Genomic DNA, 17454 nt, shown 5'->3' with positions numbered 1-17454 from the left:
AGGTAGCCTAGTGGTTAGAGTGTTGGGCCAGTAACCAGCAGGTAGCCTAGTGGTTAGTGTTGGGCCAGTAATCAGCAGGTAGCCTAGTGGTTAGAGTGTTGGGCCAGTAACCAGCAGGTAGCCTAGTGGTTAGTGTTGGGCCAGTAATCAGCAGGTAGCCTAGTGGTTAGAGTGTTGGGCCAGTAACCAGCAGGTAGCCTAGTGGTTAGAGTGTTGGGCCAGTAACCAGCAGGTAGCCTAGTGGTTAGAGTGTTGGGCCAGTAACCAGCAGGTAGCCTAGTGGTTAGAGTGTTGGGACAGTAACCAGCAGGTAGCCTAGTGGTTAGTGTGTTGGGCCAGTAACCAGCAGGTAGACTAGTGGTTAGTGTTGGGCCAGTAACCAGCAGGTAGCCTAGTGGTTAGAGTGTTGGGCCAGTAACCAGCAGGTAGCCTAGTGGTTAGAGTGTTGGGCCAGTAACCAGCAGGTAGTCTAGTGGTTAGTGTTGGGACAGTAACCAGCAGGTAGCCTAGTGGTTAGAGCGTTGGGCCAGTAACCAGCACGTAGCCTAGTGGTTAGTGTTGGGCCAGTAATCAGCAGGTAGCCTAGTGGTTAGAGTGTTGGGCCAGTAACCAGCAGGTAGACTAGTGGTTAGAGTGTTGGGCCAGTAACCAGCAGGTAGACTAGTGGTTAGTGTTGGGCCAGTAACCAGCAGGTAGACTAGTGGTTAGTGTTGGGCCAGTAACCAGCAGGTAGACTAGTGGTTAGAGTGTTGGGCCAGTAACCAGCAGGTAGTCTAGTGGTTAGAGCGTTGGGCCAGTAACCAGCATGTAGCCTAGTGGTTAGAGTGTTGGGCCAGTAACCAGCAGGTAGCCTAGTGGTTAGAGTGTTGGGCCAGTAACCAGCAGGCAGTCTAGTGGTTAGTGTTGGGCCAGTAATCAGCAGGTAGCCTAGTGGTTAGTGTTGGGCCAGTAATCAGCAGGTAGCCTAGTGGTTAGTGTGTTGGGCCAGTAACCAGCAGGTAGACTAGTGATTAGAGTGTTGGGCCAGTAACCAGCAGGCAGTCTAGTGGTTAGTGTTGGGCCAGTAATCAGCAGGTAGCCTAGTGGTTAGTGTTGGGCCAGTAACCAGCAGGGAGCCTAGTGGTTAGTGTTGGGCCAGTAACCAGCAGGTAGACTAGTGGTTAGTGTTGGGCCAGTAATCAGCAGGTAGTCTAGTGGTTAGTGTTGGGCCAGTAACCAGCAGGTAGTCTAGTGGTTAGTGTTGGGCCAGTAACCAGCAGGTAGCCTAGTGGTTAGAGCGTTGGGCCAGTAACCAGCAGGTAGTCTAGTGGTTAGTGTTGGGACAGTAACCAGCAGGTAGCCTAGTGGTTAGAGCGTTGGGCCAGTAACCAGCACGTAGCCTAGTGGTTAGTGTTGGGCCAGTAATCAGCAGGTAGCCTAGTGGTTAGAGTGTTGGGCCAGTAACCAGCAGGTAGCCTACTGGTTAGTGTTGGGCCAGTAACCAGCAGGTAGCCTAGTGGTTAGAGCGTTGGGCCAGTAACCAGCAGGGAGCCTAGTGGTTAGAGTGTTGGGCCAGTAACCAGCAGGGAGCCTAGTGGTTAGAGCGTTGGGCCAGTAACCAGCAGGTAGACTAGTGGTTAGAGTGTTGGGCCAGTAACCAGCAGGTAGTCTAGTGGTTAGAGTGTTGGGCCAGTAACCAGCAGGTAGCCTAGTGGTTAGAGCGTTGGGCCAGTAACCAGCAGGTAGCCTAGTGGTTAGAGCGTTGGGCCAGTAACCAGCAGGTAGTCTAGTGGTTAGTGTTGGGACAGTAACCAGCAGGTAGCCTAGTGGTTAGTGTTGGGCCAGTAATCAGCAGGTAGCCTAGTGGTTAGAGTGTTGGGCCAGTAACCAGCAGGTAGACTAGTGGTTAGAGTGTTGGGCCAGTAACCAGCAGGTAGACTAGTGGTTAGTGTTGGGCCAGTAACCAGCAGGTAGACTAGTGGTTAGTGTTGGGCCAGTAACCAGCAGGTAGACTAGTGGTTAGTGTTGGGCCAGTAACCAGCAGGTAGACTAGTGGTTAGAGTGTTGGGCCAGTAACCAGCAGGTAGTCTAGTGGTTAGTGTTGGGCCAGTAACCAGCAGGTAGCCTAGTGGTTAGAGTGTTGGGCCAGTAACCAGCAGGCAGTCTAGTGGTTAGTGTTGGGCCAGTAATCAGCAGGTAGCCTAGTGGTTAGTGTTGGGCCAGTAATCAGCAGGTAGCCTAGTGGTTAGTGTGTTGGGCCAGTAACCAGCAGGTAGACTAGTGATTAGAGTGTTGGGCCAGTAACCAGCAGGCAGTCTAGTGGTTAGTGTTGGGCCAGTAATCAGCAGGTAGCCTAGTGGTTAGTGTTGGGCCAGTAACCAGCAGGGAGCCTAGTGGTTAGTGTTGGGCCAGTAACCAGCAGGTAGCCTAGTGGTTAGTGTTGGGCCAGTAACCAGCAGGTAGTCTAGTGGTTAGTGTTGGGCCAGTAACCAGCAGGTAGCCTAGTGGTTAGAGTTGGGCCAGTAACCAGCAGGTAGACTAGTGGTTAGTGTTGGGCCAGTAATCAGCAGGTAGTCTAGTGGTTAGTGTTGGGCCAGTAACCAGCAGGTAGTCTAGTGGTTAGTGTTGGGCCAGTAACCAGCAGGTAGCCTAGTGGTTAGAGCGTTGGGCCAGTAACAAGCAGGTAGACTAGTGGTTAGAGTGTTGGGCCAGTAACCAGCAGGTAGCCTACTGGTTAGTGTTGGGCCAGTAACCAGCAGGTAGCCTAGTGGTTAGAGCGTTGGGCCAGTAACCAGCAGGGAGCCTAGTGGTTAGAGCGTTGGGCCAGTAACCAGCAGGGAGCCTAGTGGTTAGAGTGTTGGGCCAGTAACCAGCAGGGAGCCTAGTGGTTAGAGCGTTGGGCCAGTAACCAGCAGGTAGACTAGTGGTTAGAGTGTTGGGCCAGTAACCAGCAGGTAGACTAGTGGTTAGAGTGTTGGGCCAGTAACCAGCAGGTAGCCTAGTGGTTAGCGTGTTGGGCCAGTAACCAGCAGGTAGCCTAGTGGTTAGAGTGTTGGGCCAGTAACCAGCAGGTAGCCTAGTGGTTAGAGTGTTGGGCCAGTAATCAGCAGGTAGCCTAGTGGTTAGTGTTGGGCCAGTAACCAGCAGGTAGCCTAGTGGTTAGTGTTGGGCCAGTAACCAGCAGGTAGCCTAGTGGTTAGTGTTGGGCCAGTAACCAGCAGGTAGCCTAGTGGTTAGAGTGTTGGGCCAGTAATCAGCAGGTAGCCTAGTGGTTAGTGTTGGGCCAGTAATCAGCAGGTAGCCTAGTGGTTAGTGTTGGGCCAGTAACCAGCAGGTAGCCTAGTGGTTAGTGTTGGGCCAGTAACCAGCAGGTAGCCTAGTGGTTAGTGTTGGGCCAGTAACCAGCAGGTAGCCTAGTGGTTAGAGTGTTGGGCCAGTAATCAGCAGGTAGCCTAGTGGTTAGTGTTGGGCCAGTAATCAGCAGGTAGCCTAGTGGTTAGTGTTGGGCCAGTAACCAGCAGGTAGCCTAGTGGTTAGAGTGTTGGGCCAGTAACCGAAAGGTTGTTGGATCGAATCCCCGAGCTGACAAGGTAAAGGTCTGTCGTTCTGCCCCTGAACAAGGCAGTTAACCCACTGTTCCCTGGTAGGCCGTCATTGTAAATAAGAATTTGTTCTTAACTGACTTGCCTAGTTAAATAAAGTTTCATTTAAAAAAGTCAGTTAAGAACAAATTCTTATTTACAATGACGGTCTACCCTGTACAAATCCTCCCCTAACCCGGACGACGCTGGGCTATAGTGCGCCGCCCTATGGGACTTCCGATAACGGCCGTTTGTGATACAGCCTGGAATCGAACTACTCGGGAGCCACCAATATTGACTAGATAATTCCAGGCTGTGCAAGTTTTGTCCTTATATGATTTTCTCGTCCCATTCTCATGAAATAACCTTAGTAAGGCAAAAAAATAAGTCTTAATTTATTTAGACTTCATTTTCAACATATTGTTGCAGCCTAACATATAAGACTGCACCATTAGATTTTTAAAGTTCAAATACAGAAGTCTTGCACATCCCGATATACCTACCATCTTGGACTTCACATATTTGGCAATGTCAAACATCCCGATATTCGATAGAATCATATATCGGCCCAATGATAATTAGACTGCACACCTTTTATTTCCAATGAAAACTACTGTGAGTGTGTGTGTGACTGTAAAGGTGCGTGATTATCTACATCAGCAATGAGAAATGTATCAAGTGGTTGAGGAATGAATTTGAGGCTGAGAGAAATTATTAATTCAATCCAGACACACCATGGGACCAAAACCCTGAACTGGAATAACCGATTCATTCATTTCAATGCTTCTACTAGTATCTCCAGCATTCTCACCATTGATCTAACAAGAAATTCTAAAATATTGCATGTTTAGGTTTGAATCAGTCTCATATCTCTGGTCAAGTGATTACATGTGTCACATAGCTGGTTGGATGTGTGTGTGTGACCCACCCTGCATGGTGGTTGATGGAGCCAGCCAGGGCATTTCCAGAGCCACAGGGCAGGATGCCTACAGGTGTCTTTATTGCTAGTTCCCAGTCTGGACGCTCCATCAAACCATTGATCACCTGGAGAGAGAAAAGCAGAGCAGAGTCAGACACACACACACACACACACACACACACACACCCCACCCCCCCACACACACATACACACACCCCCACACCTCGTGCAGCAGGCCATCTCCAGAGACGATGATGATGCCGTCCCACTGTGGCAGGGAGATCTCTTTGATCAACTCTCTGGCATGGTTCTGTCGCTCTGAGAAGAAAAGGAGGCGTGTTGTTAGGAGGTTGTACCTGTGTGTGTGTGTGATACCGGTTAACGGCTGAAGTTGCAGAGCTGATGTTACGGTGTGTGTTACCTGTCTGTATCAGGTTGTAGCTGATGTTATGGTGTGTGTTACCTGTCTGTATCAGGTTGTAGAGCTGATGTTATGGTGTGTGTTACCTGTCTGTATCAGGTTGTAGAGCTGATGTTACGGTGTGTGTTACCTGTCTGTATCAGGTTGTAGCTGATGTTACGGTGTGTGTTACCTGTCTGTATCAGGTTGTAGAGCTGATGTTACGGTGTGTGTTACCTGTCTGTATCAGGTTGTACAGCTGATGTTACGGTGTGTGTTACCTGTCTGTATCAGGTTGTAGCTGATGTTACGGTGTGTGTTACCTGTCTGTATCAGGTTGTAGCTGATGTTACGGTGTGTGTTACCTGTCTGTATCAGGTTGTAGAGCTGATGTTACGGTGTGTGTTATCTGTCTGTATCAGGTTGTACAGCTGATGTTACGGTGTGTGTTACCTGTCTGTATCAGGTTGTACAGCTGATGTTATGGTGTGTGTTACCTGTCTATCAGGTTGTAGAGCTGACGTTACGGTGTGTTACCTGTCTGTATCAGGTTGTAGAGCTGACGTTACGGTGTGTGTTACCTGTCTGTATCAGGTTGTACAGCTGATGTTATGGTGTGTGTTACCTGTCTGTATCAGGTTGTAGAGCTGATGTTACGGTGTGTTACCTGTCTGTATCAGGTGGTAGAGCTGACGTTACGGTGTGTGTTACCTGTCTGTATCAGGTTGTACAGCTGATGTTATGGTGTGTGTTACCTGTCTGTATCAGGTTGTACAGCTGATGTTATGGTGTGTGTTACCTGTCTGTATCAGGTTGTAGAGCTGATGTTACGGTGTGTGTTACCTGTCTGTATCAGGTTGTAGCTGATGTTATGGTGTGTGTTACCTGTCTGTATCAGGTTGTACAGCTGATGTTACGGTGTGTGTTACCTGTCTGTATCAGGTTGCAGAGCTGACATTACGGTGTGTGTTACCTGTCTGTATCAGGTTGTAGCTGATGTTACGGTGTGTGTTACCTGTCTGTATCAGGTTGTAGCTGATGTTACGGTGTGTGTTACCTGTCTGTATCAGGTTGTAGCTGATGTTACGGTTACCTGTCTGTATCAGGTTGTAGAGCTGATGTTACGGTGTGTGTTACCTGTCTGTATCAGGTTGTAGAGCTGATGTTATGGTGTGTGTTACCTGTCTGTATCAGGTTGTAGAGCTGATGTTACGGTGTGTGTTACCTGTCTGTATCAGGTTGCAGCTGATGTTACGGTGTGTGTTACCTGTCTGTATCAGGTTGTAGCTGATGTTACGGTGTGTTACCTGTCTGTATCAGGTTGCAGAGCTGATGTTACGGTGTGTGTTATCTGTCTGTATCAGGTTGTAGAGCTGATGTTACGGTGTGTGTTACCTGTCTGTATCAGGTTGTAGAGCTGACGTTACGGTGTGTGTTACCTGTCTATCAGGTTGTAGCTGATGTTACGGTGTGTGTTACCTGTCTGTATCAGGTTGTAGAGCTGACGTTACGGTGTGTGTTACCTGTCTGTATCAGGTTGTAGCTGATGTTACGGTGTGTGTTACCTGTCTGTATCAGGTTGTAGAGCTGATGTTACGGTGTGTGTTACCTGTCTGTATCAGGTTGCAGCTGATGTTACGGTGTGTGTTACCTGTCTGTATCAGGTTGCAGAGCTGATGTTACGGTGTGTGTTATCTGTCTGTATCAGGTTGTAGAGCTGATGTTACGGTGTGTGTTACCTGTCTGTATCAGGTTGTAGCTGATGTTACGGTGTGTGTTACCTGTCTGTATCAGGTTGTAGCTGATGTTACGGTGTGTGTTACCTGTCTGTATCAGGTTGTAGAGCTGATGTTACGGTGTGTGTTACCTGTCTGTATCAGGTTGCAGAGCTGACATTACGGTGTGTGTTACCTGTCTGTATCAGGTTGTAGCTGATGTTACGGTGTGTGTTATCTGTCTGTATCAGGTTGTAGAGCTGATGTTACGGTGTGTGTTACCTGTCTGTATCAGGTTGTAGAGCTGATGTTACGGTGTGTGTTATCTGTCTGTATCAGGTTGTAGAGCTGATGTTACGGTGTGTGTTACCTGTCTGTATCAGGTTGTAGAGCTGACGTTACGGTGTGTGTTACCTGTCTGTATCAGGTTGTAGCTGATGTTACGGTGTGTGTTACCTGTCTGTATCAGGTTGTAGAGCTGATGTTACGGTGTGTGTTACCTGTCTGTATCAGGTTGCAGCTGATGTTACGGTGTGTGTTACCTGTCTGTATCAGGTTGCAGCTGATGTTACGGTGTGTGTTACCTGTCTGTATCAGGTTGCAGAGCTGACATTACGGTGAGTGTTACCTGTCTGTATCAGGTTGTACAGCTGATGTTACGGTGTGTGTTACCTGTCTCTATTAGGTTGTAGCTGATGTTACGGTGTGTGTTACCTGTCTGTATCAGGTTGTAGAGCTGACGTTACGGTGTGTGTTACCTGTCTGTATCAGGTTGTAGCTGATGTTACGGTGTGTGTTACCTGTCTGTATCAGGTTGTAGAGCTGATGTTACGGTGTGTGTTACCTGTCTGTATCAGGTTGCAGCTGATGTTACGGTGTGTGTTACCTGTCTGTATCAGGTTGCAGAGCTGATCTTACGGTGTGTGTTACCTGTCTGTATCAGGTTGCAGCTGATGTTAAGGTGTGTGTTACCTGTCTGTATCAGGTTGTAGAGCTGATGTTACGGTGTGTGTTACCTGTCTGTATCAGGTTGTAGAGCTGATGTCACGGTGTGTGTTACCTGTCTGTATCAGGTTGTAGCTGATGTTACGGTGTGTGTTACCTGTCTGTATCAGGTTGTAGCTGATGTTACGGTTACCTGTCTGTATCAGGTTGTAGAGCTGATGTTACGGTGTGTGTTACCTGTCTGTATCAGGTTGTACAGCTGATGTTACGGTGTGTGTTACCTGTCTGTATCAGGTTGCAGAGCTGATGTTACGGTGTGTGTTACCTGTCTGTATCAGGTTGTACAGCTGATGTTACGGTGTGTGTTACCTGTCTGTATTAGGTTGTAGCTGATGTTACGGTGTGTGTTACCTGTCTGTATCAGGTTGTAGAGCTGACGTTACGGTGTGTGTTACCTGTCTGTATCAGGTTGCAGCTGATGTTACGGTGTGTGTTACCTGTCTGTATCAGGTTGCAGAGCTGATGTTACGGTGTGTGTTACCTGTCTGTATCAGTTTGTACAGCTGATGTTACAGTGTGTGTTACCTGTCTGTATCAGGTTGCAGAGCTGACATTACGGTGTGTGTTACCTGTCTGTATCAGGTTGTACAGCTGATGTTACGGTGTGTGTTACCTGTCTGTATCAGGTTGTAGAGCTGACGTTACGGTGTGTGTTACCTGTCTGTATCAGGTTGCAGAGCTGATGTTACGGTGTGTGTTACCTGTCTGTATCAGGTTGTACAGCTGATGTTACGGTGTGTGTTACCTGTCTGTATCAGGTTGTAGAGCTGATGTTACGGTGTGTGTTACCTGTCTGTATCAGGTTGCAGCTGATGTTACGGTGTGTGTTACCTGTCTGTATCAGGTTGTAGAGCTGATGTTACGGTGTGTGTTACCTGTCTGTATCAGGTTGTAGAGCTGATGTTACGGTGTGTGTTACCTGTCTGTATCAGGTTGTAGAGCTGATGTTACGGTGTGTGTTACCTGTCTGTATCAGGTTGTAGCTGATGTTACGGTGTGTGTTACCTGTCTGTATCAGGTTGTAGCTGATGTTACGGTTACCTGTCTGTATCAGGTTGTAGAGCTGATGTTACGGTGTGTGTTACCTGTCTGTATCAGGTTGTAGAGCTGATGTTATGGTGTGTGTTACCTGTCTGTATCAGGTTGTAGAGCTGATGTTACGGTGTGTGTTACCTGTCTGTATCAGGTTGCAGCTGATGTTACGGTGTGTGTTACCTGTCTGTATCAGGTTGTACAGCTGATGTTACGGTGTGTGTTACCTGTCTGTATCAGGTTGCAGAGCTGATGTTACGGTGTGTGTTACCTGTCTGTATCAGGTTGTAGAGCTGATGTTACGGTGTGTGTTACCTGTCTGTATCAGGTTGCAGAGCTGACATTACGGTGTGTGTTACCTGTCTGTATCAGGTTGTACAGCTGATGTTACGGTGTGTGTTACCTGTCTGTATCAGGTTGTAGCTGATGTTACGGTGTGTGTTACCTGTCTGTATCAGGTTGTAGAGCTGATGTTACGGTGTGTGTTACCTGTCTGTATCAGGTTGCAGAGCTGACATTACGGTGTGTGTTACCTGTCTGTATCAGGTTGTAGCTGATGTTACGGTGTGTGTTATCTGTCTGTATCAGGTTGTAGAGCTGATGTTACGGTGTGTGTTACCTGTCTGTATCAGGTTGTAGAGCTGACGTTACGGTGTGTGTTACCTGTCTGTATCAGGTTGTAGCTGATGTTACGGTGTGTTACCTGTCTGTATCAGGTTGTAGCTGATGTTACGGTGTGTTACCTGTCTGTATCAGGTTGCAGAGCTGATGTTACGGTGTGTGTTATCTGTCTGTATCAGGTTGTAGAGCTGATGTTACGGTGTGTGTTACCTGTCTGTATCAGGTTGTAGAGCTGACGTTACGGTGTGTGTTACCTGTCTGTATCAGGTTGTAGCTGATGTTACGGTGTGTGTTACCTGTCTGTATCAGGTTGTAGAGCTGACGTTACGGTGTGTGTTACCTGTCTGTATCAGGTTGTAGCTGATGTTACGGTGTGTGTTACCTGTCTGTATCAGGTTGTAGAGCTGATGTTACGGTGTGTGTTACCTGTCTGTATCAGGTTGCAGCTGATGTTACGGTGTGTGTTACCTGTCTGTATCAGGTTGCAGAGCTGATGTTACGGTGTGTGTTATCTGTCTGTATCAGGTTGTAGAGCTGATGTTACGGTGTGTGTTACCTGTCTGTATCAGGTTGTAGCTGATGTTACGGTGTGTGTTACCTGTCTGTATCAGGTTGTAGCTGATGTTACGGTGTGTGTTACCTGTCTGTATCAGGTTGTAGAGCTGATGTTACGGTGTGTGTTACCTGTCTGTATCAGGTTGCAGAGCTGACATTACGGTGTGTGTTACCTGTCTGTATCAGGTTGTAGCTGATGTTACGGTGTGTGTTATCTGTCTGTATCAGGTTGTAGAGCTGATGTTACGGTGTGTGTTACCTGTCTGTATCAGGTTGTAGAGCTGATGTTACGGTGTGTGTTACCTGTCTGTATCAGGTTGTAGAGCTGATGTTACGGTGTGTGTTATCTGTCTGTATCAGGTTGTAGAGCTGATGTTACGGTGTGTGTTACCTGTCTGTATCAGGTTGTAGAGCTGACGTTACGGTGTGTGTTACCTGTCTGTATCAGGTTGTAGCTGATGTTACGGTGTGTGTTACCTGTCTGTATCAGTTTGTAGAGCTGATGTTACGGTGTGTGTTACCTGTCTGTATCAGGTTGCAGCTGATGTTACGGTGTGTGTTACCTGTCTGTATCAGGTTGCAGAGCTGATGTTACGGTGTGTGTTACCTGTCTGTATCAGGTTGTACAGCTGATGTTACGGTGTGTGTTACCTGTCTGTATCAGGTTGTAGCTGATGTTACGGTGTGTGTTACCTGTCTGTATCAGGTTGTAGCTGATGTTACGGTTACCTGTCTGTATCAGGTTGTAGAGCTGATGTTACGGTGTGTGTTACCTGTCTGTATCAGGTTGTACAGCTGATGTTACGGTGTGTGTTACCTGTCTGTATCAGGTTGCAGAGCTGATGTTACGGTGTGTGTTACCTGTCTGTATCAGGTTGTACAGCTGATGTTACGGTGTGTGTTACCTGTCTGTATTAGGTTGTAGCTGATGTTACGGTGTGTGTTACCTGTCTGTATCAGGTTGTAGAGCTGACGTTACGGTGTGTGTTACCTGTCTGTATCAGGTTGCAGCTGATGTTACGGTGTGTGTTACCTGTCTGTATCAGGTTGCAGAGCTGATGTTACGGTGTGTGTTACCTGTCTGTATCAGTTTGTACAGCTGATGTTACAGTGTGTGTTACCTGTCTGTATCAGGTTGCAGAGCTGACATTACGGTGTGTGTTACCTGTCTGTATCAGGTTGTACAGCTGATGTTACGGTGTGTGTTACCTGTCTGTATCAGGTTGTAGAGCTGACGTTACGGTGTGTGTTACCTGTCTGTATCAGGTTGCAGAGCTGATGTTACGGTGTGTGTTACCTGTCTGTATCAGGTTGTACAGCTGATGTTACGGTGTGTGTTACCTGTCTGTATCAGGTTGTAGAGCTGATGTTACGGTGTGTGTTACCTGTCTGTATCAGGTTGCAGCTGATGTTACGGTGTGTGTTACCTGTCTGTATCAGGTTGTAGAGCTGATGTTACGGTGTGTGTTACCTGTCTGTATCAGGTTGTAGAGCTGATGTTACGGTGTGTGTTACCTGTCTGTATCAGGTTGTAGAGCTGATGTTACGGTGTGTGTTACCTGTCTGTATCAGGTTGTAGCTGATGTTACGGTGTGTGTTACCTGTCTGTATCAGGTTGTAGCTGATGTTACGGTTACCTGTCTGTATCAGGTTGTAGAGCTGATGTTACGGTGTGTGTTACCTGTCTGTATCAGGTTGTAGAGCTGATGTTATGGTGTGTGTTACCTGTCTGTATCAGGTTGTAGAGCTGATGTTACGGTGTGTGTTACCTGTCTGTATCAGGTTGCAGCTGATGTTACGGTGTGTGTTACCTGTCTGTATCAGGTTGTACAGCTGATGTTACGGTGTGTGTTACCTGTCTGTATCAGGTTGCAGAGCTGATGTTACGGTGTGTGTTACCTGTCTGTATCAGGTTGTAGAGCTGATGTTACGGTGTGTGTTACCTGTCTGTATCAGGTTGCAGAGCTGACATTACGGTGTGTGTTACCTGTCTGTATCAGGTTGTACAGCTGATGTTACGGTGTGTGTTACCTGTCTGTATCAGGTTGTAGCTGATGTTACGGTGTGTGTTACCTGTCTGTATCAGGTTGTAGAGCTGATGTTACGGTGTGTGTTACCTGTCTGTATCAGGTTGCAGAGCTGACATTACGGTGTGTGTTACCTGTCTGTATCAGGTTGTAGCTGATGTTACGGTGTGTGTTATCTGTCTGTATCAGGTTGTAGAGCTGATGTTACGGTGTGTGTTACCTGTCTGTATCAGGTTGTAGAGCTGACGTTACGGTGTGTGTTACCTGTCTGTATCAGGTTGTAGCTGATGTTACGGTGTGTTACCTGTCTGTATCAGGTTGTAGCTGATGTTACGGTGTGTTACCTGTCTGTATCAGGTTGCAGAGCTGATGTTACGGTGTGTGTTATCTGTCTGTATCAGGTTGTAGAGCTGATGTTACGGTGTGTGTTACCTGTCTGTATCAGGTTGTAGAGCTGACGTTACGGTGTGTGTTACCTGTCTGTATCAGGTTGTAGCTGATGTTACGGTGTGTGTTACCTGTCTGTATCAGGTTGTAGAGCTGACGTTACGGTGTGTGTTACCTGTCTGTATCAGGTTGTAGCTGATGTTACGGTGTGTGTTACCTGTCTGTATCAGGTTGTAGAGCTGATGTTACGGTGTGTGTTACCTGTCTGTATCAGGTTGCAGCTGATGTTACGGTGTGTGTTACCTGTCTGTATCAGGTTGCAGAGCTGATGTTACGGTGTGTGTTATCTGTCTGTATCAGGTTGTAGAGCTGATGTTACGGTGTGTGTTACCTGTCTGTATCAGGTTGTAGCTGATGTTACGGTGTGTGTTACCTGTCTGTATCAGGTTGTAGCTGATGTTACGGTGTGTGTTACCTGTCTGTATCAGGTTGTAGAGCTGATGTTACGGTGTGTGTTACCTGTCTGTATCAGGTTGCAGAGCTGACATTACGGTGTGTGTTACCTGTCTGTATCAGGTTGTAGCTGATGTTACGGTGTGTGTTATCTGTCTGTATCAGGTTGTAGAGCTGATGTTACGGTGTGTGTTACCTGTCTGTATCAGGTTGTAGAGCTGATGTTACGGTGTGTGTTACCTGTCTGTATCAGGTTGTAGAGCTGATGTTACGGTGTGTGTTATCTGTCTGTATCAGGTTGTAGAGCTGATGTTACGGTGTGTGTTACCTGTCTGTATCAGGTTGTAGAGCTGACGTTACGGTGTGTGTTACCTGTCTGTATCAGGTTGTAGCTGATGTTACGGTGTGTGTTACCTGTCTGTATCAGTTTGTAGAGCTGATGTTACGGTGTGTGTTACCTGTCTGTATCAGGTTGCAGCTGATGTTACGGTGTGTGTTACCTGTCTGTATCAGGTTGCAGAGCTGATGTTACGGTGTGTGTTACCTGTCTGTATCAGGTTGTACAGCTGATGTTACGGTGTGTGTTACCTGTCTGTATCAGGTTGCAGAGCTGACATTACGGTGAGTGTTACCTGTCTGTATCAGGTTGTACAGCTGATGTTACGGTGTGTGTTACCTGTCTCTATTAGGTTGTAGCTGATGTTACGGTGTGTGTTACCTGTCTGTATCAGGTTGTAGAGCTGACGTTACGGTGTGTGTTACCTGTCTGTATCAGGTTGTAGCTGATGTTACGGTGTGTGTTACCTGTCTGTATCAGGTTGTAGAGCTGATGTTACGGTGTGTGTTACCTGTCTGTATCAGGTTGCAGCTGATGTTACGGTGTGTGTTACCTGTCTGTATCAGGTTGCAGAGCTGATCTTACGGTGTGTGTTACCTGTCTGTATCAGGTTGCAGCTGATGTTACGGTGTGTGTTACCTGTCTGTATCAGGTTGTAGAGCTGATGTTACGGTGTGTGTTACCTGTCTGTATCAGGTTGTAGAGCTGATGTCACGGTGTGTGTTACCTGTCTGTATCAGGTTGTACAGCTGATGTTACGGTGTGTGTTACCTGTCTGTATCAGGTTGCAGAGCTGATGTTACGGTGTGTGTTACCTGTCTGTATCAGGTTGTAGAGCTGATGTTACGGTGTGTGTTACCTGTCTGTATCAGGTTGCAGAGCTGACATTACGGTGTGTGTTACCTGTCTGTATCAGGTTGTACAGCTGATGTTACGGTGTGTGTTACCTGTCTGTATCAGGTTGTAGCTGATGTTACGGTGTGTGTTACCTGTCTGTATCAGGTTGTAGAGCTGATGTTACGGTGTGTGTTACCTGTCTGTATCAGGTTGCAGAGCTGACATTACGGTGTGTGTTACCTGTCTGTATCAGGTTGTAGCTGATGTTACGGTGTGTGTTATCTGTCTGTATCAGGTTGTAGAGCTGATGTTACGGTGTGTGTTACCTGTCTGTATCAGGTTGTAGAGCTGACGTTACGGTGTGTGTTACCTGTCTGTATCAGGTTGTAGCTGATGTTACGGTGTGTTACCTGTCTGTATCAGGTTGTAGCTGATGTTACGGTGTGTTACCTGTCTGTATCAGGTTGCAGAGCTGATGTTACGGTGTGTGTTATCTGTCTGTATCAGGTTGTAGAGCTGATGTTACGGTGTGTGTTACCTGTCTGTATCAGGTTGTAGAGCTGACGTTACGGTGTGTGTTACCTGTCTGTATCAGGTTGTAGCTGATGTTACGGTGTGTGTTACCTGTCTGTATCAGGTTGTAGAGCTGACGTTACGGTGTGTGTTACCTGTCTGTATCAGGTTGTAGCTGATGTTACGGTGTGTGTTACCTGTCTGTATCAGGTTGTAGAGCTGATGTTACGGTGTGTGTTACCTGTCTGTATCAGGTTGCAGCTGATGTTACGGTGTGTGTTACCTGTCTGTATCAGGTTGCAGAGCTGATGTTACGGTGTGTGTTATCTGTCTGTATCAGGTTGTAGAGCTGATGTTACGGTGTGTGTTACCTGTCTGTATCAGGTTGTAGCTGATGTTACGGTGTGTGTTACCTGTCTGTATCAGGTTGTAGCTGATGTTACGGTGTGTGTTACCTGTCTGTATCAGGTTGTAGAGCTGATGTTACGGTGTGTGTTACCTGTCTGTATCAGGTTGCAGAGCTGACATTACGGTGTGTGTTACCTGTCTGTATCAGGTTGTAGCTGATGTTACGGTGTGTGTTATCTGTCTGTATCAGGTTGTAGAGCTGATGTTACGGTGTGTGTTACCTGTCTGTATCAGGTTGTAGAGCTGATGTTACGGTGTGTGTTACCTGTCTGTATCAGGTTGTAGAGCTGATGTTACGGTGTGTGTTATCTGTCTGTATCAGGTTGTAGAGCTGATGTTACGGTGTGTGTTACCTGTCTGTATCAGGTTGTAGAGCTGACGTTACGGTGTGTGTTACCTGTCTGTATCAGGTTGTAGCTGATGTTACGGTGTGTGTTACCTGTCTGTATCAGTTTGTAGAGCTGATGTTACGGTGTGTGTTACCTGTCTGTATCAGGTTGCAGCTGATGTTACGGTGTGTGTTACCTGTCTGTATCAGGTTGCAGAGCTGATGTTACGGTGTGTGTTACCTGTCTGTATCAGGTTGTACAGCTGATGTTACGGTGTGTGTTACCTGTCTGTATCAGGTTGCAGAGCTGACATTACGGTGAGTGTTACCTGTCTGTATCAGGTTGTACAGCTGATGTTACGGTGTGTGTTACCTGTCTCTATTAGGTTGTAGCTGATGTTACGGTGTGTGTTACCTGTCTGTATCAGGTTGTAGAGCTGACGTTACGGTGTGTGTTACCTGTCTGTATCAGGTTGTAGCTGATGTTACGGTGTGTGTTACCTGTCTGTATCAGGTTGTAGAGCTGATGTTACGGTGTGTGTTACCTGTCTGTATCAGGTTGCAGCTGATGTTACGGTGTGTGTTACCTGTCTGTATCAGGTTGCAGAGCTGATCTTACGGTGTGTGTTACCTGTCTGTATCAGGTTGCAGCTGATGTTACGGTGTGTGTTACCTGTCTGTATCAGGTTGTAGAGCTGATGTTACGGTGTGTGTTACCTGTCTGTATCAGGTTGTAGAGCTGATGTCACGGTGTGTGTTACCTGTCTGTATCAGGTTGTAGCTGATGTTACGGTTACCTGTCTGTATCAGGTTGTAGCTGATGTTACGGTTACCTGTCTGTATCAGGTTGTAGAGCTGATGTTATGGTGTGTGTTACCTGTCTGTATCAGGTTGTAGAGCTGATGTTACGGTGTGTGTTACCTGTCTGTATCAGGTTGTAGAGCTGATGTTACGGTGTGTGTTACCTGTCTGTATCAGGTTGCAGCTGATGTTACGGTGTGTGTTACCTGTCTGTATCAGGTTGTAGAGCTGATGTTACGGTGTGTGTTACCTGTCTGTATCAGGTTGTAGAGCTGATGTTACGATGTGTGTTACCTGTCTGTATCAGGTTGTAGAGCTGATGTTACGGTGTGTGTTACCTGTCTGTATCAGGTTGTAGCTGATGTTACGGTGTGTGTTACCTGTCTGTATCAGGTTGTAGAGCTGATGTTACGGTGTGTGTTACCTGTCTGTATCAGGTTGTAGAGCTGATGTTACGGTGTGTGTTACCTGTCTGTATCAGGTTGCAGCTGATGTTACGGTGTGTGTTACCTGTCTGTATCAGGTTGTAGCTGATGTTAGCCTCTCTGATCATTGGCAGGATGTGTGTCTGACACCACTGCATAGCCTGGCCTCTCCCACTGAAGGGGTTCACCAATAGCAGCAGCCTTCGGGGACGGGGCAGTAGACATTTGCCAATTTCTGAGGGAAAGCAGCCAATCATTAGAAACAAATGTATTGATTGTTCTATGAAAAATACAAGGCTTCATCTTCACAGTGTACAAGAGAACAACAAACGTACGTGATACCATAAAGCAGGGTTTCCCAAACACAGTCCTGGGACCCCCCCACGTTTGAGCTGATTCAAATAACCAACTCAACATCAAGCTTTGAATATTTGGGGAGGACCGAGTTTGGGAAACCCTGCCATTAAGCACAGTGTTTCCCACCCTTAGACCTTGAGTGTATCTGTGACAAGGCAAATCTCTTTCAGCTCATCTCAAAGGGACTATCTCTGACCAGATAAGTAATAATGATTCCATTTGACTAATGGCTCTACATAATTAAATCTTCTAGAATGAAACGGCACTCAAGGCCCAGTACAGGGAAACAAGGTACTTAACTGAACACTTCAGTGCTCAGTCTTCCACAAAACACCTAGCAATAACAAGCAGAGCCCTATCCACACAGCAGCACCTACTGTATAGGGTTGAAGTGGACCAAACACTAACTGCACACATCTCTGACTAAAGCCATTATAGAAGCAGAAACAGCAGCTAGGGGGTTGTCTAATTCACACTGCAGGGGAGAGCAACAGATTAGACAGAGTACAATGAGTTAGAGAGATAAGGAGAGAGATAAGAGAAGAGACAGAATTACAGACAAACAGATAGAGTGGAGAAAGAGTTAGACAGAGAGAGAGTAGACAGAGTTACAGACATACAGAGTGGAGACAGTTACATACAGAGTGTGTGATGAATAGAGCAGGAGAGTGAGAGAGAACAGGAGAGAGAGCAAGAGAGAGAGAGAGAGCACTAGAGAGAGAGAGCAGGAGAGAGGGGACAGAGTGAGAAAGGGGTAGTAACCGGGAAAGGAGA

The 17454-nt window shown here is 47.0% G+C and overlaps 1 protein-coding gene across 1 annotated transcript in view; it reads right to left on the bottom strand.

Annotated features, from left to right (window-relative positions):
* Window positions 1-17454, bottom strand: part of LOC129841892 (sphingosine kinase 2-like) — a 37599-nt gene that overhangs the window by 8654 nt on the left and 11491 nt on the right. Inside the window, exons 3-5 of the mRNA XM_055910239.1 lie at window positions 16409-16558; window positions 4703-4797; window positions 4489-4604 (exon numbers count right to left, since the gene is read on the bottom strand). Of these exons, the coding sequence (XP_055766214.1) occupies window positions 4489-4604; window positions 4703-4797; window positions 16409-16558 (361 nt within the window). The remainder of the gene's footprint in view (window positions 1-4488; window positions 4605-4702; window positions 4798-16408; window positions 16559-17454) is intronic.

This window comes from Salvelinus fontinalis, unplaced genomic scaffold (assembly GCF_029448725.1).
Source record: "Salvelinus fontinalis isolate EN_2023a unplaced genomic scaffold, ASM2944872v1 scaffold_0002, whole genome shotgun sequence".
NCBI lineage: Eukaryota > Metazoa > Chordata > Actinopteri > Salmoniformes > Salmonidae > Salvelinus > Salvelinus fontinalis.
This window is presented reverse-complemented; position numbering and strand designations above follow the sequence as displayed.